Source organism: Pituophis catenifer, unplaced genomic scaffold, assembly GCF_029215685.1.
Source record: "Pituophis catenifer annectens isolate HBS135680 unplaced genomic scaffold, rPitCat1.0.hap2 SCAF_2, whole genome shotgun sequence".
Taxonomy (NCBI): Eukaryota; Metazoa; Chordata; class Lepidosauria; order Squamata; family Colubridae; genus Pituophis; species Pituophis catenifer.
The window spans coordinates 259,720,205-259,745,832 of record NW_027256882.1 but is presented as its reverse complement, the minus strand read 5'-3'; the positions used below and the strand labels follow the sequence as shown (position 1 = coordinate 259,745,832).

The window sequence follows — 25,628 nt, the reverse complement described above, 5'->3', positions numbered from 1 at the left end:
TAACTTGTGTCTCTTTCACTTTGGCATATGAAATAATTTGAATATGCATAAGTAATCTCGGGAGACTATGATGAATATTAGAGGAAAATATTGTGCCTAAGCAATATACTGTATAGCTGTTTTTATTATAATTAGAACCCCTGTGGAAGATCATACTGAGTATTTCCCAGGAATCCTGCCAATTTTTAATCCTGGATTGCTCCTGCACTTTAATCGAAGCTCAACAAATATTTTGTATTTCTCTGCATAGATCAAAAAGTTGAGCTAAACTCAATCATACCTTGAAAGCAAATATTAAAGGATATGCATCCTAGTCCTCAAAATATAATTTGGGAGTAAACTTGTTTTGATGTTTACCACCATGCAAATATGTTTAGTATAGCAGTATTAGACATTTATTAAGAAGTAGGGCACAAAACTGTTCTAATTTCTTCTCAAAGGCAAAGAACAAGTTTAACACACTTAATTTTTTTTCTTGAGTAAGTGTAGTTTTCAATTCACATGATTACTGGTATTAAATAAAACTTTATGAAAGCCCTCTTATAAGCAATTTTATTCCTAACCATGATGGCTGACAATGACAAAAACAGAATGTATCTGAGATCAGTTTTAAAAAAAATAACTTACAAAGCAGTGATATACACAGCACAAAACAGGTCGGATGGGAAGAAGGAAGCAGTTCTTTTGAAAGATAAAATGTAAACGTAAAAAAGATGGAATAAAAGTCCCTATTTCTTATTTCTACTTAAGATGTCATGTGATAATATTTTACAACGTCCTGCAGGTCTATATATGTATGTGCTCATATTTATGTCTCTGTAACACACACATACATACACCTATCCCTACATATACATACACAGATAATTGTTTGCAGTTCAGTCTTGGGCAGCTCTGATATGCCACATATTATAGCTGAAACCAGATCAAGACCCACTTTCTTCACAAAACAGGGAAGATGGTTGGAAAATAACGGTGGGTCCAAATGTGGCAGAAATCTTTTCTGTTAAACTGTACACAGGGATGAATATTTTTTCTTCTTTAGTAGCTCTCTGGAGAGGGCCAACTCAGTGCAGCCTTCACGAAGAAACTTGGTATTGGATCACACACTCATTGTCATGCTGGGAGAATACTGAAAAATAGGAATCCACATTTTAGCTACAACTCATTTACCAAGATACTAATAGTGAACATGAAATGCAAGTATTTTGATTAATAATAACAACTTAACATATGACTACTACTCCTAATTTAACATAACAATTTATTTATTTATTTATTTATTTATTTATTTATTTATTTATTTATTTATTTATTTATTTATTATTCAAACTTCTATACCGCCCTTCTCCTTTCGGACTCAGGGCGGCGAACAGCCAAAATAAAAACATTTATACATAACATCACAGTCAAAAATAGATTCAAAATAATCAAACAAATTTGGCTCATAATTTAAAACTTGTCAATTTAAAATCCGTATCAAATTTTAAAACCTACCATAAAATCAAGACAGACCGGCTAACTGAAAAAAGTAAGTTTTTAGGGCCCGATGAAAAGTCCGGAGGTCGGAGATCATTCGTATCTCTGGGGGTAAATTGTTCCAAAGGGTAGGTGCCACCACAGAGAAGGCTCTCCTCCTGGGGGTCGCCAGCCGTCATTGTCCGGCCGATGGCACCCTGAGGAGGCCCTCTCTGTGGGAGCGAACCGGCCGGTGGGAGGCTATTGGTGGCAGAAGGCGGTCTCGTAAGTACCCTGGCCCTAAGCCATGGAGCGCTTTAAAGGTGATCACCAACACCTTGAAGCGCACCCGGAAGTCCACTGGAAGCCAATGCAGCTCGCGCAGGAGAGGAGTCACATGGGAGCGCCCTGTCGCTCCCATAATCCCCCACGCGGCCGCATCTGCACCAGTTGGAGCCTCTGGGTGTACCCCAAGGGGAGCCCCATGTAGAGAGTGTTACAATAGTCCAGACGAGAGGTGATAAGTGCTTGAGTGACCGTGCATAGGGAGTCCCGGTCCAGAAAGGGGCGCAACTAGCGTATCAGGCGAACCTGATAAAAAGCCCCCCTGGCCACGGCCGTCATATGCCCTTCTAAAGACAGCTGTGCGTCCAGGAGGACACCCAAGTTGCGGGCCCTCTCTGTGGGGGCCAATGATTCGCCCCCAATAACCAGCGATGGCGTCAGCTGGCTATACTGGGACGCTGGCAGCCACAGCCACTCGGTCTTGGAAGGGTTGAGTCGAAGCCTGTTTCTCCCCATCCAGACCCACACGGCCTCCAGGCACTGGGACATCACTTCCAAGGCATCGTTGGGATGGTCTGGGGTGGAAATGTACAGCTGAGTATCATCAGCATACTGATGGAACTCCACCCCAAAACCACGGATGTTCTCACCCAGCGGCTTCACATAAATATTGAACAGGAGGGGTGAGAGGACCGACCCCACAAACAAGGCGCCTTGGGGTCGACCGCTGCCCCCGTCAACACGGATTGCGACCGGTCGGAGAGATAGGAGATGAACCACCGCAAAACGGTGCCCCCCACTCCCAGTCCCTCCAGCCAGCACAACATGATACCATGTTCGATGGCTGCCAACACAAACTGCGAGCGGTCGGAGAGGTAGGAGGAGAACCACCGTAACAGGGTGCCTCCAATTCCTAACCCCCTCAACCGCTGCAGCATGATACCATGGTCGATGGTATCAAAAGCTGCTGAGAGATCTAACAGGACCAGTATAGAGGAATAACCCCTATCCCGGGCCCTCCAGAGATCATCCACCAACATGACCAATGCCGTTTCCGTGCTGTACCCAGGTCTGAAGCCGGACTGGAGCGGATCCAAATAGACAGCTTCATTCAGGTACTGGGGAAGCTGTCGCGCCACCACACTCTCAACAACCTTCACAATAAAACGAAGGTTGGAGACTGGATGATAGTTAGCCAAAACAGCCAGATCCAGGGATGGCTTCTTGAGGAGAGGCCTCACCACCGCCTCTTAACATAATGTGATATCTCTCTGGCTTGGCAATGAAGATAAGTGTTGTACCTTATTGTCTATAATTTTGCATGCCATGTAATATTTGATTAAGCAAAATTGTGCTACATATATCTGGATTCTGAAACCTCTTAAGTTTCTCATGATTTATGATACGCATTAAGAGTTTTGTTTTCTCCTGCTTCCTTTGTTTCCTTGTGGAAACAAATTGTTTCACAATTTCCTTTGTGAAAATTGTGTACAAATTTATATATATATATATATGTCTGTCTGTCTGTCTGTCTGTCTGTCTAAATTAGTATGTGAAATTTAAAGCAGAACATGTACTATTATAGCAGGAGTAGCAATCAGTCACCAACATGGCTTGTTACCCTTTCCTTGCCTCCACTATAATATTAAAAATTGTAACATTTCCTAAGATCATCAAATTGCACAAGATTTCAGTCTAATAAACTATTGGGATCACATAACAATGGCGGGCAGGGGGAATGGGACAACCAGATCCCCTCCCTATGTCTTGACAACTGAAATGGTTTAAGAGTTACTGATAATTTCTTGACTAAGTTACTGAAATGTCTCATCCAGTGTATACAATACACAGAATTTGCTGATTTTAATACTTTAATTTCATCATTTCACTTCAGCAACTGATGAACTATTACAATATTTTTATGGTTATATCACTATGTTAAAAAAACTTATGATATTGTTTCAGAGGGAGATTCTTCAGTTAGATTAATATCAAGATCTAACTGAAGAGCTAGGCATAGAAAAACTGCAGCAAAGTTAAAATGTAAAGAGCTTTCTTCCTTTCCTACTTCTTGTTTAACTGGCAATTTTAATATGAAAATCATACTGTACCAAAACAATAACAGCAATAATTTCAGTCAATTTTATTACAGTCACAGACCAGCAAAAACAGTAATAATTTATACAAAGTGATTACAAATATGATTCCATTAAATTGTATGCATTTTCTTGAATTGAAAAAGTTCTGCTAAAAGTGAATAATAATTTCATGGTAAGGAAGAAATATTTATTAATCACACAGGATGAAAATCTGATATTTTTATTATAAAGCCAGTTTTATCTAATCTGGAATGATAAACCTTAAATCCAAGTTATTACCATTGTATATAACTTTTGTATTAGTGTTTTTCTCACTGTTAATTTATATCAAAATGTATTTACTGGAAATGAAATAAGCATAAAATTATTTGTATATACATGAAAACATATTAAGAGTAAGAATGTTTATAAACTATAAATTGATTTATATACCATTATTCTATTAGAATATTACTCTCTGGTTTTAATTCAATAAATTTTTGAACGTTCTAATGCAAACAGTAATAAGAAAGTCAGATCTATCTGCAGCAAGTTGTTCTAACAACATTTAATTTCATTTAGAACAAATTGTTGATTGACTGATGGACAAACATTATTTTATTTAGAATTAAATATGAATCAAATAACTTCAAAAAAAGAGAATATTTTAAAGAGTCTTAAGCATTGGTAAAAAATTATCTTAATAGAGACATTAGTTGGCTTAAACAAGTTAATTCTAACAACTATTGCTCAGAATATTATTTCCAATTTATTTTTTGGAAACTACCTGATCACCATTATTCTTTCCATACACTAACTGGATTCACAGGCAACACATAATTTAACATGAAATATATCATTTATTATACATTTCTGATTCTTTTTCTGTCTTTATAACCTCAAATCAGGTAAATTTGTTCTAATCTAAAACATGGAAATATATATCTCAGTTGTTCTTTTAAATGTATCCTAAGGATCAATTCAGGAAATGTTGTGCAGAATATTTAGTCCAATGTTGGCTAAATGTTTTGTGGAAGAAGTGGGACTATCAATTATTTCAATATATTGAGAAAAAAAATCTCTTTAAGGAGCTACATTTCAAACAAAACATCTTTCATACTGGTCCTCCTGATTCAGTAAGATCTTAAGAATTTACATGAAATGTAAATTAACAGAATACATTTGATATGAGTAAAATAGGTGACTGAATGTAAAATTGTTACTACAATTATTGTTCTGTGAAATTATATCAATTTCTATTTAGCAAAATTGAAATTAGTGCTTATTGTAACACTGCGTATCATACTTTTAATTTTTGTTAACAAAATAATAATATAAGTGACAACATAGGCAAAAAAACAAATATATTTTTCCTTACATTGTCACTGTTATAGTTTTTATTTTGGTTTATTGATAATAGAAGAAATGGGGAAAGAAATTTAAATTTATCACTATTATATACTTCTTGGGCAGTATCTTCCTTGCTATAGGTTCAAATTTGTTGAAATTGGCTTTGAATGCAGAAATATATACAACATATCTTCATGCTGAATGAAAACACACTTTTGATTCCGTCTTTCACACTTCATACACACAAATACAAACCCTTACATATATGAACAAAAAAAGTGTGAGATATAATATTAAACATTACAATATCTACTACAATAGATATATTAAGTAATGTTAAATTTTTCAAAAATTATACACAATTGCCCCATCATTCTTTTATTTTTTTTAAATGTTGAATTATAGTTTTTCAATTAACACCTAATTGGCCTTAATCTTAAATATAGATGTTATACAATCCCTTGAACATTTCCCTTGAAATTATTATTATTCTTTACATTAAATGGAAACTAAATTTATATTTTATTTATTCATTAAATTTATTTGCTGCCCATCTCGCCACAGTTGAGTGGTGGCTTTCAACATAAAAGGCAATAAAGCCATAATAATTAGATAATTCAAATAACAATTTATAACAACTTTATGTCCATTTACTGAGAAGTAAATCTTGTAGCACTCATTCACAAGTTTTACAGTACTGTATACCTAGTTTTTTATTTAAAAATAAAGAAAAACTTACTGGCCATAAATACTGTACAAAAGTGATTTAAGAAGGTTGTGGAAGTTTTTAAAAAAGAGACTGCACAGGTACCTCCAAAAGATCATTTAATTGGTTTTCTTAACCACTATAGACCAAATGATCTTTGTGAATCCTTCTATTGCCATCATTCTGTGATGTTAATAAATATGTTCAGGGTTGTCTTGCTATGATTCAGCATATGAAGCAAATGTATCGTGTATGTATCATTCCTAGTAATACTATAGGCAATAGCAATGGAAACTGCAAAACAAGCTTAACATAAGTGTTCATAACTTGATTTCTTTTCACATTAAACACACAGCCCTTAATCTATTATGGGTACAGGAATTCATAAGTATTATTATACATGGCAACACCTAAAGATGAGGTAGAGCTGTACATCCAGCAGAACAACCAGAATAAAAAATAAGTACTTACACTTTCACTCTGAAAAGGATTTAGAAAGTTACCCCCCATTTCACCATCATCTCGAGGGGTCCCAGGCTGATTGCTCATACTCATATTACTTGGAGAATTCTATTTGGAAAACAAAGCAAGAAAATCAAAAGCATAAATCATATGAAACTTTTTAAAAGCATCCCATGAGAGATACTTTTCTTTCACCCACAAGTACAATGCCCTCATTCTCAAGGGTGACAGAAACACATATCCAATAGGGATTATCTTATATTTGCCAACCTGTATAAATATACTGAGTGGGGAAAGGTTCCTCTTGTACACCTGTATATATTATGTAAACCCAGTTTCATGTCCATATTATAACCTTGGCAAAAATTACAAAGTCAGGGGCAGGGCTGATGATTTAGGGCCCCACTACACAGCACAAGAAAAGTCAAACCTAAGAACTGTTCTGAAGCCAACCATGACATTTTCATTCCTCTTAGCATTGAAATGCTGACAGATGTGCAGAGATTACATGAAACCAATCCATCATCTCTTAACTGATCAGTCAAGAGATTGCAAAAGTTGTATTCACTAGCTCTGAAAAGGTTTTTCAATCCTGTATAGCTGTTTTCAATTTATCTTTCTTTTTTTGAAGATTGTGTTGGGACAGAATGGGAAACAGGATTTTATTTACAGTTTTAAGGCTGTGTTAAAGAGGTGGGTTTCATCAGTTTCTGACCAGTTCTGGAGAACCGGTAGTGGAAATTTTGAGTAGTTCGGAGAACCGGTAGTAAAAATTCTGACTGGCCCCGCCCACATCTATTCTCTGCCTCTCAAGTCCCAGCTGATCGGGAGGAAATGGAGATTTTGCAGTAACCTTCCCCTGGATTGGGGAGGGAATGGAGATTTTACAATATCCTCCCCCTGCCACGCCCACCAAGCCATGCCATGCCCACCAAGCCACACCCACAGGACCGGTAGTAAAAAAATTTGAAACCCACCACTGTTCTAGATGCACATTTGTATTTAAGTTAGACATGCATTACTTTGGGTGAGTCCCCCTGAAGACTTCAACTAAGCACACTCATTGCTCAGGTGATGATTTAGCAGAATTATCAAGCAGGATTGTACCGTGGGTTTCATAATGAAATTATGGCCCCTCCTCCCTGTAGCACCTTACATGAAATGCCTCAACATTTTTCTTTCTTAACTTTAACTTTCTTAACTTAAGAGTGAATAATAAGAATGGGGGGGGGGAGAAACAGAGATAAGTACTTATTTTGAAAAGTTGGGTGGGAACAAGGTCAGACAATTCAGTAAAAGTGGTTGGGTCATTATGAAAAAGAGAATGAGAATAGTGACTATTTGGTGAATAGCTGTTTTGGAAAAAAAAAACCCACGTTTCTTTCAAATCCATAATTTAAACAAATCTCCTAATATGTACAATAGGGAAATCAATGAATCTTAGAGGTTAATTGTTTATGATTAGTGAAGAATTCAAGGATGGTGAAAAGTTTTAAATGTGGGACAAATTATTCATTGTATTAAGAATAGATTTTGGAAGAAAATGATGGTAGAATAAAAAATGTGAAAGGAATGAAAGTGAAAGTAAAAAAATAAGTAACTAGAGGAAGATTTACAAAAGGATACACAAAACAAAATTAAGAAACAAATGGAAATGAAAAAACATGAAATAAACTTGAATGAGCAAGAATTTTTGGCAAATAAATTAAGAGCATCTAAACAATTTTTTTTTGAAAATGCAAATAAACCGGGAAGAAGGTTAGCATACAAAAGAAAAAGAGAAAAAGAGAAGAAAGTAATAAAATATTTACAAGATGAAAAGGGGAAAATTCATTATAGAAGTGAAGAAAAGAAGAGAATAATTCAAAATTATTATGAAAAGCTCTATTATCAAGAGAAGATATCTGAAGAGAATACAATTTTTTAAAAAACCAGTCCTACCTAAAATATCCAAACAATACAAAGGGATGTTAGAAGAGAGAATAACAGTGATGGAGCTAACAGAAACAATTAAAAAACAAAAAAATGGGAAAACACCAGGTCCGGATGGACTACCAGCGGAACTATATAAGACATTTCAAGAGGTGTTAAACAATGTAATATTGGAATTATTTAATGAACTTTTATTAAAAGCAAAAATGCCAGATTCCTGGATAGAGGCCTATGTAACACTTATACCTAAAGAAGATTCAGATCTGCAATTTATAAAAAACTATAGATTGATTTCATTGTTAAATGTGGATTATAAGATTTTCGCTTCTATAATGGTGAATAGACTAAAGAGACTATTAAATGAATTCATTTGCATGGACCAAAATGGGTTTCTACCTAAAAGGCAAATTAGACACAATATGAGGATAATTTTGAATACGTTGGAGTATTATGAGACACATCCAGAAAAACAAATGGCGATGATATTTCTAGATGCACAGAAAGCTTTTGATAATGTAAATTGGCAGTTTATGATAAAGCAACTACAGATAATGGACTTTGGGGAGAGATTTATGAATACTATAAAAACAATATATGATAAACAATCAGCTAAGATAATGATGAATGGAGAAATGACAGAAAAGGTTAAGATAACAAAAGGAACAAGGCAAGGATGCCCATTATCCCCATTGTTATTTGTATTGACTCTAGAAGTGCTAAATAGAAATATAAGATGAAATGAAGAAATAAAAGGGATGAAAATTAAAAAAGAGGAATGTAAACTACAAGTCTTTGTGGATGATTTAGTATTTATCTTGGAGGAACCCCAAAAAACAGGACCCAAATTATTAGAACAAATAGAGGAATATGAAGAGGTAGCAGGTTTAAAAATAAATAAAGAAAAAACAAAAATATTGGTAAAAAATATTACAGAAAAACAAAAAAAAAAGAGAATTAAGGGAGAAATTGGATATACAAATTGTGAAAAAAGTGAGATATTTAGGAATACAATTAACTTCAAGATGTGTAAAAATAAAAGAGGATAATTATTATAAATTAAAAAGACAAATTGAGAAAGACTTGGAAAAATGGAAAACTTTGCAACTATCATTTATGGGAAAAATAGCAATAATCAAGATGAATATATTACCGAGGTTATTGTTTTTATTCCAGACAATTCCTATACAAATTGAAAAGACTTATTTTCAACACCTAAACAAGATAATGAGGAAATTTTATGGCAGGGAAAAAAGGCAAGAATTAATATAAAGATGCTACAAGATGCAAGAATAAGGGGAGGATTTGAACTGCCGAATTGGGAATTGTATTACCAGGCAGCAACATTGACATGGATGAAAGAATGGATCGAATTAAGAAATATAAGATTACTAACTTTGGAAGGACATGATTTGCAATTGGGATGGCATGCATTTTTATGGTATGGTAGAAGTAAGATACATATATGTATTTTCATAGACACTATGTAAGAAATATATTGTTATTAGTGTGGGAGAAGGTTAGAGATAAATACTATGTGAAAATTCCAATATGGTTATCAACAATGGAAGCATTGTTACACCCAAATATGGTTAATTGTAGAAATATTTTTAGATATAAAGACTTACTTACAGACAAGGGGGAATTGAAAGGGAAACAAGAAATGGAAGAACAAGGGATTGTGATAGACTGGTACACGCATATGCAAAATTATATGGTTTTTATTTAGAAATGATAGATTTGGATAAGATACTTGTGGGAACAGAGGATAAAATAATTTTAAAAATCTATAGGTTTCTGCTTAGTATGGTCAGTGGCTGAATGAACTTGGTAGAGGGGACCTAGACATTAAACCCTTGTCATGGACAGATCATTTGCTCCTTCGCTTAAACTTTCAAGCCGCTTCCCCCCGCCGCAGGGAGACAGAACCGACTAGATGGTTCCGTCCCAGGCGCCTGATGGATCCTGAAAGGTTCCAGATGGAGCTTGGGCCGTTTCCTGAGACTCTGGCACACGACTCGACTGAAGATCTGGTGGCCGCCTGGGATAGTGCGGCCGCAGGGGCTTTGGACTGCATCGTGCCTTTGCGGCCTCTGACCCGATGCCGATCTCAATTGGCTCCTTGGTTCTCTGAGGAGCTGAGAGAGATGAAGCGTTGGAAAAGAGAGTGTTTGGAGGACTAGTCAATCCGCATCTGACCGGACACAGGTGAGATCTTATATCAAGACCTACCTAGTGACGATAAAAGCAGCAAAATCTAACTATTTTTCCGCTCTTATCGCATCTGCAGAGAACCGCCCAGTCGCTCTGTTTAGGGTGACCCACTCCCTCCTTCGGGTGGAAGTGCGGGAAGATCCCTTGCATGGTCGAGCTGAGGATTTTGTGCAATTCCTGCATGATAAAGTCGCTCAGATTCGGGAAGGCTTGGACTCCGACTGGGTGAGTCTGGGGAGGGAGATGGGGGTGAGTCTTGAGAATATTATCTGGGAAGAGTTTGACCCTGTGGCTCCCGAGGATGTGGACAGGATTCTGGTTGGGCTTAGTGCTGCCACATGTTTATTGGATCCGTGTCCCTTCTGGTTGGTACTGGCCTCCCGGGAGGTTACACGAGGCTGGCTCCAGGGGATTATAAATGCTTCTTAGAGTGAGGGTGCCTTTCCTGCCGCCTTGAAAGAGGCGGTGGTGAGGCCCCTTCTCAAGAAGCCATCCCTGGACCCGGCTGTATTAGCAAATTACCGTCCGGTCTCCAACCTACATTTTGTGACGAAGGTTGTCGAGAGTGTGGTGGCACGACAGCTACCCCGGTACCTGGAGGAAGCTGTCTATCTGGACCCGTCGGGCTTCAGGCGGGGGTACAGCACAGAAACGACATTGGTCGCGTTGGTTGATGATCTCTGGAGGGCTTGGGACAGGGGTTGCTCCTCTGTCCTGGTCCTATTAGATCTCTCAGCGGCTTTTGATACCATCGACCATGGTATCATGCTGCAGCGGTTGAGGGGGTTAGGAATTGGAGGCACCGTGTTACGGTGGTTCTCCTATCTCTCCGACCGCTCGCAGTTTGTGTTGGCAGGGGGGCAGAGGTTGACCTCAAGGCGCCTCGCTTGGGGAGTGCCGCAAGGGTCGGTCCTCTCGCCCTTTCTGTTCAACATTTATGTGAAGCCGCTGGGTGAGATCATCTGTGGTTTTGGGATGAGAGTCCATCAATACGCTGATGACACCCAGCTGTACATCTCCATCCCAAACCACCCCAATGATGCCCTTGATGTGATGTCCCGCTGCCTGGAGGCCGTGTGGGTCTGGATGGGGAGAAATAGGCTCAAACTCAACCCTTCCAAGACTGAGGGGCTGTGGCTTCTGGCATCCCGGTATAGTCAGCTGGTGCCATCGCTGACTATTGGGGGTGAATCTTTGCCCCCCACAGAGAGGGCTCGCAATCTGGGTGTCCTCCTGGATTTACGGCTATCTTTAGAAGAGCATATGACGGCCGTAGCCAGGGGGGCTTTTTATCAGGTTCGCCTGATCCACCAGTTGCGTCCCTTTCTGGACCGGGACGCCTTGTGCACGGTCACTCACGCCCTCGTCACCTCCCGTCTGGACTACTGTAATGCTCTCTACATGGGGCTCCCCTTGAAGAGCACTCGGAGGCTCCAACTGGTCCAGAATGCGGCTGCGCGGGTGGTTATGGGTGCCTCTCATTACGCCCATATAACACCTCTCCTGCGCGAGCTGCACTGGCTCCCAGTGGTCTTCCGGGTGCAATTCAAGGTGTTGGTCACCACCTTTAAAGTGCTCCATGGCATAGAACCAGGATATTTATGGGATCGCCTTCTGCCACCAATAGCCTCCCACTGACCAGTTTGCTCCCACAGAGAGGGACTCCTCAAGGTACCATCGGCCAAGTTATGTCGGCTGGCGATACCCAGGAGGAGAGCCTTTTCTGTCGGAGCTCCTGCCCTCTGGAATGAATTGCCCCCGGATATTCGTAACATCTCTGACCTCCGGGTCTTTCGCTGTGCCCTCAAGACCCTACTGTGCCGACAGGCGGGGCTGTCTAACTGAATGATTTTAAATTGGGTTTTAATATTGGGTTTTAAAATTCGGCCAAAACTATTTAATGATTTTAATTAATTTTAACTATGATATTGTATATTTATGTTTTTAATCTTGGCTGTACACCGCCCCGAGTCCTTCGGGAGAAGGGCGGTATATAAATAAAATTATTATTATTAGTATTATTATTATTATGGAATTAGTGGAAGAACCAGTAAAGGAAACAATGATTGCTTGGACAAAAAAATGTGGATATTCAATTGAGCTAGATAGATGGCAACAGTTATGGGAAAGGAACTATAAACTAATAATGTCCAGTGCATATAAAGAGAATCAATATAAAATGTTTTATAGATGGCATATGCCTCTGGAAAAATTGGCAAAAACATTTAAAGACAAATCAGCTAAATGTTGGTAATGCCATCAAATACCAGGATCTTATTATCATATGTGGTGGACATTCCCAGAAGCTAGAGATTGGAGCAGAATTAAGACATGGTTAGAAGAAATGATCCAACAACATATTGATTTAAAACCTGAGCTTTTCCTATTGGGTATACTACCAGAGAAAATTAGTAAAGAAAATATATACTTGATTATACATATAATAACTGCAGCGAGGATAGTATTTGCACAAAGATGGAAAGCAGAGAAAAATCCCTTTGGAAGGGAAGTAATTAAAAAAATATTAGATTGTGCAAAAATGAACAGATTAACTTTGATAATTAAAGAGAGAGAAGAAATGGACTATTATAAGATATGGGGGAAATTTTATGATCGGTTAAAAAAGAGATATGGATAAAGATTGTGATAATCAAATAAGGAGAATGTTATATTAAATGTTATGTAATTTTGGGGGAAATATTGCAACAGAGAAATGGAAATTATCAAGGAGAAATGAAGATAGGAGTAATAAAAAGAAGTAGTCACGGAAGAAATACCAAGAAGACACATGGAAGGATTGATGTACTACTTGGTTTGTTTAAAAAAAAAAAAACTTTTATTAAAAAAAAAAGAAAGTAAAAGTAAAAATGAATACAAGAACGGAAAGCAGGAGCCTGTATGTAAAAAAAACAGTAAAGACAGATTAATTTCCAAAGAGAATGATGGAAAGAAGATGGAATCAGAGAGAATATGGAAACCAGGGTAAGAATAATTATATTACAGCATGTCACAGATATGTGTGGAATTATGCTTGAAAAGAGGATGTCTGGAAATGAGAATGAGAAAGTGAAATGGAAAAAAGGCAAGTTTTAAGTACAGAGTCAAAGAGAGCAAGAGTGGTTTGAGATAAATAGTGGAAGATAAAATGTTAACAGATGTTAACATTGTTTTGGAATTCTGTAAAGACGACTAAGCAAGATACATGTAACAATGAATGGGATTAAAATAACAGTGATATCGAAGACAAAATGTATTAAAATACAGCTGCAGGTATAGATGGTTAACTGGAGAAGTGTTAAAACATGGATATGGCTTCCTCATGGAGTGGCTGTGTGACTTGTTGAATACCACGTCATTATTATTTCATTACACAAAAGAAAAGATAGCAGGAACTGATGCAAAAACTATGGGGGATTTGTTTAAGTATGCCTGGAGAAGCATATGGCAGAATTTGGATTTAAAGAGGTGATAATGAGCAAATCTGTTAAGAACTCTGTGGTTTTATTATGGGAAGAGTGGTTTACAGACCAGATTTTTGCTTTTCAGCAAGTCACTGAGAATGTATGAATGTGAGAAAGAAATTTTACTGTATGTTTGTTGATTTAAAGAATGCTATAAAGTAAATATGCTTAAATTATGAAATGTTTTTCATAAATATTGATTGGATGTTGATTGCTGAAAATAATAAGAGCAGTATATAAAAGAAGTAAGGCATTTGTGAAAATAAATTGAATGCTTAATACATAGTTCAACACTGAGCAGGGAGGGAGAGTGTCCCCTTGTTTGTTTAATTGTAGATAAATGTGCAAGGAATGCTTGTGGTGATAGCAAAGATGTTTGGCTGGGTACAGGAATATATACTTTTGCATGCAGGCATGTAATATACTTGACTGAATACACAAATGTGATAATGGAACTGTATATGGATGTGCAGGAAGTAAAGATGACATTCCAAGAAGTACAGTGAAGAGTTTAGGCCTAAAGCTACTATAGTTTTAACAGTTTTCTTCTTTTTATATTATGCTTTTAATTTCTTTTGACTATCTCTTACTTCTGTTCTGCATTGTGCTGTTTTCCTGGAAGGGTGATGAATATATGCAGGAATTGTCTTTGACAAGATCAACTATGAACTTTAAGAAGAAGAAAAGAACAAACTATAGCCAGAGTCACACATAGTTTAAGGAGGAAACCCTTATAAGTCAAGGAAAACCACTTGGAAAAATGAGAGTATTTTAATGTATACCTGTTTTTAGAAAGAAGTCTGATATCTACATTTCTATGGTTTGAGACACAAATGTAGCAATAAAACTCAGCCACTTTAATGAAAATTAGGTTTTAGTTCATGAGCCACAGATAGAAACAATGTACATCTTCAGATTTCTGTTATTATCTTCAAAATCAGCATAAGCATTTTCATTTTAAAACAGATATTTTAACAGTCCTTTTGTTTAGAGGAAAAGCAATGTTAAAAATAAAATGTTTACTTACTTTGGAGATACTGTCCATATCTCCTGAGCCTTAAATTAAAAAAGAAACCTCAGTTTAATTAATTCAATTTAAACAATGCATTCAGTTAAATCTTAAAACATCTTTCACTTTGTTGCACTGATGATTTTAGATTTAGAGGTCTCACATGCTCTCATGTCTGAGATCCTAGTTTTTTTTCAGACTGCTTTCTGAAGGGTTTTTAGAAATCCTAAGAGGTTGCAAGAATAAGGAATAATGCTCTGTGTAATCCAAAGCTAAATAAAGAATAAGCGTTGTGTAATTTTATTTCATTTTGCGCTTGCACTGATGGTGCTATCTCAAATAGTATTGCTCAAATAATGTTTATATGCCTTTTCCATTGATGTTAGCGTGCCTGCTATTACAATTATTTATATGCTGCCTACTCAAAGAAATCAGGAGGTCTTATAATAGTTCCATTAAACATATCCATAAAAATTATAAATGCTAAATCATTAAGTATTTTTTAAAAGGCTGCTACATGCTTCCACTTAAACTCAATTCCTAAAAGCTCTGTGGAAGAGAATGGCTGATGGATAAAAGGATGGAGGTTAGCCTGATTTAACAGAATGAACTATTCCAAAGTGAGATGGCTCCTGCTGAGAAAGCCATTTTCTGGTTTTCCAATCCCCTGATCATTTTCAGGATGGGCAGCTGCAGCTTTCTGTCCTGGCCATCCTATTTAGATTCTTTCCAAAGAAGGTGGTAAACTAAGGATCAACTTCTTGAACTGAAATCTATTGCCAACCAAAGCAGCTCTCATGAAATAGATGCTTTATAGCAGGGGCATCAAACTCGATTTCATTGAGGGCTGCATCAGGATTGTATTTGACCTCGGGTAGGGCGGGGGGACATGACCAGGGTGGACATGGCCAGTTCGACATCACTCGCTCCGTTTTTGGCTGCGATGGCCTCCTGTATCCTTCTGCCTTCGAAAATAAAGCCAGGCCCAAGCTCCATTTTCATTGGCAGGGGCACCGTGGGTCCTTCGCTGATTCCAGGGCAGCCCTGCAGGCCAGATCTAAACATCCTGTGGGCCAGATCCAGCCTGCGGGCTTTCAGTTTGACATCCTGCTTTATAATTTCTACCTAGCAGAAACCAAGAATCCAAAAGAACCCACACACGACACAATAGCTCTTTCTGCTAGAGTGCAATAAATGAAATTTCCATAGAACCAATGAGTTTATGTATCTCAGTTATTTTGTCCCATTCAATCTCTCATAGCCTCCAAGTACTGGTTAGGATTTACACAGCATCTCCTGTATAGTCTGAGTTTGAGATATAAAGCTGAGTATCATCAGCATATTAAATATACTGCACCCCAAACCAACAGATCTTTCTCAGCAATTTCATGTTGATGTTAAATAAGAATGAAAAGAGGCTCAAGCCCTAGAGCATCACACACTTGACTGGTCCAGGCTGAACCTCTTCTTCAAAAACATTGATTGGAATTGCCTGCAGAACCATCACCTACAGCATCCCAAATATCCAGCCCTCACAAGGTTACCATAGTTGATAAGGCTGTTGAAGCCAACAGGATGAGGAAAAACACATCAATTTCCTCCCTTCTCAATATGTGCAAAACATAACATATAAAGCAGGGAGAATAAAATCTATAATGTTCCTTTCACGATCATCTGACTTTTTTTTTCTAATTTAAGGAGCTCATCTTTATTTGTAATTTCTAACTACAGAAAAAAATTGAGAAACCAATAAAACAGTTGAATATGATATATTTTTAAAACTGGATACATTACCTAGCACAGGACTTAAAAAGGCAAATTATATTCTTACCTAGTGATCCATTCATATGATGTGAATCCATTCCACTTAATCCACCCATTGGACCATCTGACCCTGGTCCCATTGGAAACTGCAAAAAGGGCAAATATGTCATACTCCAAAAATGTTAATAAATAATTTGTAACAAAGAGAAATACAACTCATAGGACATAATTCCACTGTGCCCTTAAAACCTTCTTTTTCCAGCAAGCCGGGCTGGCCTAACACTTTTTAAAATGTTTTTTAATTGTTTGTTATTGTTTTTAATCATGGGGCCAAATTTATATATATCTTTTTAATTGTATTTTAATGTTTGTAGTTAATGTTTTTATTTGGCTGTTCACCGCCCTGAGTCCTCAGGGAGAAGGGCGGTATACAAATTTAAAAATAAATAAAAAAATAATAAATAAAGAGATTAAGAAAATGTCCACGATAGGTAGGTAGGTAGGTAGGTAGGTAGGTAGGTAGTTAGTTAGGTAGGTAGATAGATAGATAGATAAATAGAAGATTAGAACATACAATTATTAAAATTTTGGATTTAGGGAGTCAGGCATAAATTCAAATGTATGTATTTATTACGGTTATTTACATTAGGTCTGTTGGCTCCAGGAGGTACTGCATTCATTAAAGTGTACATGTTATCTCCAGAGTTGGTTGAATCTGAAAACAAAAATGCCAAGTACTTTCAATGAAATCAATGAAAACAATTAACTATTATTTTTAAGGAAAGACATTCCAGTATTGCTTTCCAACTGATTATTAACATTCTATGAATCAAATATAAGATACTTCACAAGATCTACAGCCACCGATAATAGACATTTATTACAAAGTAATAACTATAGATTAGAATCCAGATCACTAAGTGAAAGGGCACAAAGGTTTTCCTAATGAGTCATGAATAAGTACTTTATTTTGATTAGGAAAGAGCAATGACATTGTGAGGTAAGATTTGAACTTTCAAAATGATCATGAAGTACAGATAGTCCTCGACTTACAACAGTTCATTTAGTGACCGTTTAAAGTTACAATGGCACTGAAAAATGACTTATGACTATTTTCCACAGTTACAACTTTTGCAGCATTCCCATGATCACGTGATCAAAATTCAGATGATTGGCAACTGGTTCATATTTATGACCATGCTATGTCTCAAGGTCATGTGATCACCATTTGTGACCTTCTGACAAGCAAAGTCAATGGGGAAGCAGATTCACTTAACAACTGTGTTACTAATTTATCAACTGCAGTGATCCACTTAACAACTGTGGCAAGAAAAGTTGTAAAATGGGGGAAAACTCACTTAACAAATGTCTCACCTAACAATAGAAATTTTGGGCTCAATTGTGCTTGTAAATTGAGGACTACCTGTATTCCGTTAAGTAACAGAATGTGTTGGATTAATGGCACAGAGGTCCTTGTTGGATTGTAAATAATATGTGTATGCATTTTATTTATGAAATACAAAATGGTGCAGAGGAACAATAAGAATATAGGATGAGTTTTTAAAGTTTTGTTTGGTAAAGTCTCAGTGTATTAACTTATATTTAAGATTTTAAATATATACTTTAACTATTAAAAAAGAAATTCATCTATATTTTTTGTGCCAAAACCAAAAAATGAGACAAATACTATGTTTATCCAAAAAAACAAACAAAAAAACCCCCATAGATTATTTATTTATTTTATTCAAATAATGTAACTTTAATAAGGTTAGATAAGACTATGAAGGGAGCCAGTTTGGGATAATGGCTAAGGCACCATGCTAAGAACCAGGAGACCATGTGTTCTAATACCACCTTAGGTGGAAAGCCAAATGGGTAACTTTGGGCAGTCATGCTCTCTGAGCCCTAGGAAAGAGGCAATGGCACTTCTGAAATCTTGCCAAGAAAACTGCAAGAACTAGTCCAGGTAGTTGCCAGAAGTCAGCACTACTTGAAGCCAGATCAGCTTTTATAAGTACACTTTTCTTTTCAGGGAATTATTTTAAACTCAGAGTCATCATTTTCCCCGCAGATAAATACAGTAGCAAAATGTTGCCAGCATTTTTGTTTTATAATTATGTATGCGAGAAATAGTCCCAGAGTGATGAAAACTATAATAAGGCATTCTGAAAAGTAGACGAGGTCAAGGAAATTATGCATTATTTCATAGCTTTGCATTAACGCCATTTTTAGGCAAACATGGTAATTAACAAAAACAATAATGTAGGTTAATCTCACATTATATTTGAAAATATTTTTGAAGATTTATGCAGTAAAATATTGTTATTTCCTGTGATACAGTAAGCCATAACAATTTGTGTTCATAACGGGGAAAATTAAGAAATTCTCTTCCAGATTGAGAGAATGATTGATATAACTTTGGCAGTTTCCTATAAGTAATATTGTGTGTTCAATTCATGTAAACTAAGGATATCTAGAATCTACTAAGTTCTGTAAGGAAATACAGTGGTTGAGAATTCTAACAATGGCTATTGAAATGTTAAGCAAATGTTAAACGATTGCTGTGTCAAACATTGCCATTTCATTCCCCCATTAAAGTTATCTACCTGCCGGACTAGGCATGATGGGTGTTCCAGGTGGCCCTCCACCTCCCGGTGGACCCTTAAAAAAATGAAAGGCAAATCAGTAACATACACCCACACAAATATTGTATAAGCAACATAATTAAAAGATTTGATTAAACAATAACTTTTCTATATATCTATCATTTATCATTTCATTTTCCAAATGGTTAGATATAATGTCACTCAAAGATTTGCTTTTTTTCAGCAAGAAAACCTAAATAGCCCAGAAAAATACAATTATTCAGCTAATATATATTTTACCACCAGATCATCTCAAATTCATAGTTGTTCCTTAATCTGATTCAGGTGGATTGACCTGGGTAGTATTTTCCTCATGCGAAAACTTGTCAACTTACACAATTAATGAAAGTTGCAAAACTGGCTTGGATAAGCAGTGGTTGGATGAAAGACTGGATAGAGAGATAAATAAAGCACATTCTGATGGGAAAGACTTGAGGCTTCAGCCCACGGGTACTTTTCTCTCTAGTTAGCTCTGGTCTTCCATAAAATCTAACAATATTCTTTCAAAAGAACTTTGCCAGCATTTCTCTTTATCATCCTGCTCCAATTTTAAATATATACCTTTCCTATTAACCCTTTACCTTGAAGCCTGCTCTAATTTTCTATTTATGTGTTTTTTCCAACTTTTATTTAATTGTGTCTACATTTTTGAACTTCTGTTTTTTCCTGTTCAGCACATAGCAATTTTGGTTTTTATAACTAAAGCAAGTATTAAAAAATTAGTATATAATCAATATACACTGGTGATTCAGTACATATTGTTAATTGGTTCTGGGAGGTGCAATTAACACCAAACAAAATTTTCCCATAAGGAATAATGTATTAGTCATGAGGTAACTGACATCAGCAAGTTCTAGCTTGTGCACTGACTACCAAACAAACAATGAGTATCGGGGCAAAATATTTGCATCAAAATGCATTCAGTACCGAATTCAATAAGTTCAAGCATTTGAGTACCAAGATTCCACTGTACTAGAAATACATGGCAGACATAACTGATATTTTTGTGCTTTTTTCTCAGCAATTGAACATCTACTGTATATTTTAAACTGAACAGAATGATGTATGCACACTGATGAGCACTGCACACATAAACGTACACACACACATACTCACTACATAATTCCCAGGTGAAGCAGAGGAGTACGGTATCTAAAAGACAGTAAGACAACAAAAATAGACTATTCTTTTCAGTTCATATAGACTAACAAGATTTTTATAAATATTATTTTATTATTTTACAGTTAGTTTTACAGAAAAGAAAGAATATGCTCAGTTTTTCAATTAATTCTATTAAGAAAGGGAATGGTAATATCAAATCAAAATCAGTCATATAGAATTACAGGTAGTCCTCACTTAAAGTCCATTTGTTCAGCTAACTGTTAAAATTATGACATCATTGAACAAAGGGACTTATGACCAGTCCCCTAAACACCCCTATGGTCAGGTGAACAAAGTTCAGGCCCATTAAGGCTCACCCGCATTTACAACTGACTTTAGGCCACTTGCCTACCTGCTGGGTGTCACTACTGAATTGGCCATTTTATCCTGCCTATTTGCTGCATCTGGGACTTCTGTCATGCCTGCTCAGGGTCTCTATTCACGCACTAACCAGGGTCTTCAAGCTAGGTCCTTCTTTTGCACTGCTACAGCTGGGGCCATCTTTTGTGTGCCAGTGAAAACTCCTGAGTGAGGCACAAACAGTATGAATGGAAGTCCTGAACAGAGTGTAAGAGAAGCTCTGGCTGCACCAACAAGAAAGAAGTGCAAAAGAAGGACTCAACCAGTACAGTACTGGTACACATGACTGGATGGTGGGTTCAGCTGGTGGTGGCAGTTAAGCAGATGGCCAAAAGGGTACAGATGGGGTAGAGATAGGCAGGTGGGGGGAATTCAAGAGGAGGCAGTCCCTTACCTTACTGAGGCTTGGGGCTGGGAGGGTTCAAGCTGGGAATGGCTTGGATCGGGTGGGGTCCTCGCCTAATTACTTGTGGGATTCAGTTAACGATGGCAATGGGGACTGCTGTCACTAAGCGATGCAATCACATAATGTTGTACTTTACAGATGCATTGCTTTGCAACAGAAATTCTGGTCCCAATTACTGTCGTTAACCAAGGACTACCTGTAGAAAGAACATTTTTTACAATTAGTTTTACCTTAACTTTACATATAGAATTTCATAGAAAAATAAAGTTTTAAAAAGTCAATTATAAACAAAACAATAAATTTGATTTGATTGTGCAATTATTAATATTTTAGGTACACAATCAGGTATACAAATAATTAATTACCATATTATCTAAAGATCTCTGAAATAAGAGTAATCTTTACTAATGCCAAGTACAACCTCTAAAAAGATCTTTTGGGATTATAAAAACTAACATTACCATTAACCAGACAGTTACTATGTGCAAAAACTGATAAAACAAGCACGTTTTGATTAATTTACTTTCACTTCTTTTTAACAGGACAATGCTTCATATAAATGTTTACTCACAGAATTGGCATTTGTAGGGTTTGGCCAAGGTCTACCACCTCCTGGACCCCTAAAATAAAGATCAAATTTCAGTTTAAATAAGCAATAAAGCTTATTTAACTATAAACTATTTAATAAGCATAAACAAAGTTCATTGAGTTGTTGCTGATATTCTTTCAAAAAAGCAATTACTGAAGAAAACAAAGAAGTACAATTGATATTGTTTATATTTGTAATTTAAATTTAACTTATAGTTTAAATGTATAATTTAAAATAAGAACTTTATACAAATTAGTATAGTAACTGCAGTCAACAGACATGCCCAGAAATATTGTATGGAGATATTTTATATAATATTCTGACAAGAAGAAGTAAATATCGTCTAAGGTATTGCTAAAATAATCCATCCAGTATTTTAGGTAGCATCATCTCTACCATATCTGTCTTGACCAAATCTGAGTTGTTGTATGTTCTTTATAAATTCAGTAAATGTACACTACGTATTATTTTAGTTACAGTGTTCATATCTTATTGTTTTACCTTTGAATTAGAGCTGTGCTTACAAATTTGTGAACCCTTTTAAATGTTCAATATTTCTACATAAATATCGACTAAAACACAATCTGTTCTCCATACCTCCTAAAACTAGATATAGAGAACCAAATTAAACTAATGGACCAAAAATATTGCACTTGTTCATTGCTTTATTGCTTTAGATCGAACTATATTGCATAACCATCAACCTATTTCCAGCCTTGTGAATAAGTGGTAGGATGGCAATTGCAAAGGAACTTAGAGAAAGTACTACCTTACCCTTTCCAGTAAGGATTCAGGCCTGGGCAATGGACAAGAATTACACTGGTAATTCTTACATCAAGATATGGATGGGAAGAGCATGATAGTATTAGTCTTAATGGATTTGCTGAGGACCTTCAGTATCATCAATCATGCCATATTTTTGGACTACTAGCAAACATTCAGAATCGGGGATACCATTCAACAGTGATTCCACTCCCTCCAGAACTGATAGTTCCAGTCATATATAGGGGAAGTTGCAAACCTACGACAGTCTGTTAAATGGTGTCTATAGGGTCTGACTCTTCCCCACTTGACCATTTGGGGTAAAATATTATCAATACACTGTTGACACACAGCTTGGTGGAAAACTTGACGCTATAAGGATTTAGATGGTTAAAAAAAAAAAAACAGATTCAGGCTTAATTCTGACAAGACTGAATGACTGCTGGTTTGGAGGCCATCATCTTTAGCTCTTTGTAGTCTGTATTCCCCAGAAACAGCTGGTATGTAATTCTGGGGTTTTCTTGGATTTTTATCTTCTGCTGAAACAGCAGATGAAAGCTAATTTCATTCAGGTATTCCTGGAATATAAGACACATGCAAGGTCACGTGCCCTTGTCACATGTTTGGACTACTGTAATGCATTTTACATGGGACTGTCCTTAAAAACCATCAAGAAACTGCAGTTAATGCAGAATTGTAGTTGCCCACATACTAACTGAAAATATATGGTATGGTATGTAAAACCAATATTGTAGAGCTGAATTGCTGGTATTTGCTTTCAAAATATATCTCTAAATACTAGTTATCAAAGTTGAAGCCCTACATGGCTTGGACCCTCATTATCTACAAAATTTCTTACTTCAAATAGTAACATATTGCACACCAAATATGTGACTGCCAAGAATGCTTGTTGAGAAGGCACACTTCTCATGAAGGTAAACATCTCTGCAAAACCCTACTGTGGAACACCACTTTGAGATTTAATATCTGCACTCTCACTTTTAACATTTAGTAAACTTCTGAAAACCTAGTTGTTCATAAGATATTTGAGATAGTAAAGTGTGTTGTCACACTGCTGCTAAATTATGTCATCAGTATAATCAATGGATTACGATGACACTATCTTATTACACTGAATGTATAATAATACTATTTCAAAGATACTAGTCTATACCACTCAGAGTCATATGACTGAAGCAGTGTAAAAATTCAAAATAATTTAACAAACAAAACAAAACAAAACAAAAAATAAAAATATTTTTAAAAATCAATTAGAGCTTTATATAACCATACACAAAACCTCTAAAAAATATATTCTCTCACTTATACCATGTAAATTTCGTTTTCTTGCTGGATGCATCATACTATTAATAAAATCCTTTATTTGCAAAATGAAAAGAAAACTTTGCTAACATTTGCAGTTCTTGCACCTGAATGAAAATTAGTTCCCATTACATTGTTATGAAATAATCACTTCTGGTAGCTAAGGAACAAGGCTAGAACCTGGGAAAGTTCCAGTTATGCCTTAGGCACGAAACAAGCTGGGTGACCCATCATTCTCTCTGAGCCTTAAGAAGCAGGCATGGCAAGCCACTTCCTAAATCTTGCCAAAAAACCTTGCAGGGATTAGTCCAGGCAGTTACCAGGAGTCAACACTGACTCAAAAGGACCAAAAAAGAGAAAAGTTGTGAACACTATGAGGTTGAAATACTTCTCATATTATTCGACTTTATATCATTCAACCTCCATCAAAAGTTAATGTATTTTAAGAAAGTATCTGAAAAATGTTTCTTCAATTTTAACACTAGCCTAAATATTAATCTTGGCCGTAAAACCATCTTTTATTTCTTAGTATTATAGAAAGGGATTAAATCTACCTTGAGAGATTAGTATGTTCTCAGTTTATAAGTGTCTAAAAGCTCAAAGGGACTGAAAAATGTATTTCACAATACATATGGTGGACCCTAACAAACCAAGCAATAATACAGTCTGACATTTTAAGCATATTTGAAATCTTGCTGCTGATGAAATAAAACCCTATGAACTTGTTAGCTTCTAATATATTGCGCATTAAAAGGAGGTTTCATATAACGCCAGATAAAATGGATATGCAAACATGTTTTATTTCAAAATGTTTTGAATATGACATGTTGCAAAACATCCTACATCTGAGCTATTTCAAGTATTTTCTGAAAGCTTGTTGAGTTGCCAAAATCATGAAGCTACCAGATCATTTCAAGAAATCTTTAGGCTCAGAATATCCTGCCCACTCCACCAATTAAAGAACAAATTCCTGTTGGCATTTTGATATGTTGTCATTATTGTTTGCCAGTTAATCAATACATGTTTGTGTGTCTTTATTTTAAATGTGCCTACATCCCTGCCATTACTTTTAACTGAAGACAACTTCCTTATTGTGTGTTAATGCAATTTACATTACTTACATGTTCATTCCTGGCATTCCAGGGCCACCTAAAGCATTCAGTGGGGGTCTCATTGCACCTCCATAGTTCTGCAATGATAACCAAGGGTCAGACTACCACAAAACAAAAAAACAAAACCAAAGAGGAGGGGGAAAAAAAAAGGACAGCAGGTTAATGACTTCCCTACACATCTGCTAATTGGATCGGCCAGTGTCATTCATTGTTAGGTTTTAACTGCTCAATTTATAAACAATTATTATTTCTATACTCCCTCTGATTTAAAAAAAACCTATTTAGCGTTTTCTTCTGACCTTATTATCTTATCAAAGGAAGTAAACACATTTAATTGATTAATGAAGATTATACCATTTATAATAGCTAGCACAATTATCAGTGAATGGCAGGTTTTGCCATTCATGAATGCTGACTCAATATTCTAATATTAAGGGACTGGGTAATTTTAAAAACTAAGCTCTTAAGAATAAGCTGTTGTAATCAATAATAGATTTATTAACTTTAGCAATAGACATATGTACTTATACTATGTAAGAAGACTTATATTTTTA

At 36.2% G+C, this 25,628-nt stretch overlaps 1 protein-coding gene across 4 annotated transcripts in view; it reads right to left on the bottom strand.

The window, feature by feature from the left end:
- Window positions 1–372: 372 nt before the first annotated feature.
- The window catches only part of SSBP2 (single stranded DNA binding protein 2), a 172,786-nt gene continuing 147,530 nt past the window's right edge, over window positions 373–25,628 (bottom strand). For 2 of the 4 annotated variants that reach the window (XM_070935784.1, XM_070935786.1), the window contains 9 exons: window positions 25,084–25,175; window positions 21,860–21,908; window positions 20,478–20,513; window positions 19,323–19,377; window positions 17,361–17,431; window positions 16,784–16,862; window positions 14,971–14,999; window positions 6,349–6,447; window positions 373–1,132 (listed from right to left, as the gene is read on the bottom strand). In XM_070935784.1, coding sequence (XP_070791885.1) covers window positions 1,103–1,132; window positions 6,349–6,447; window positions 14,971–14,999; window positions 16,784–16,862; window positions 17,361–17,431; window positions 19,323–19,377; window positions 20,478–20,513; window positions 21,860–21,908; window positions 25,084–25,175 — 540 coding nt within the window. In that variant the 3' untranslated portion in view covers window positions 373–1,102. The remainder of the gene's footprint in view (window positions 1,133–6,348; window positions 6,448–14,970; window positions 15,000–16,783; window positions 16,863–17,360; window positions 17,432–19,322; window positions 19,378–20,477; window positions 20,514–21,859; window positions 21,909–25,083; window positions 25,176–25,628) is intronic. The other 2 variants (XM_070935785.1, XM_070935787.1) reach the window with 1 other exon arrangement.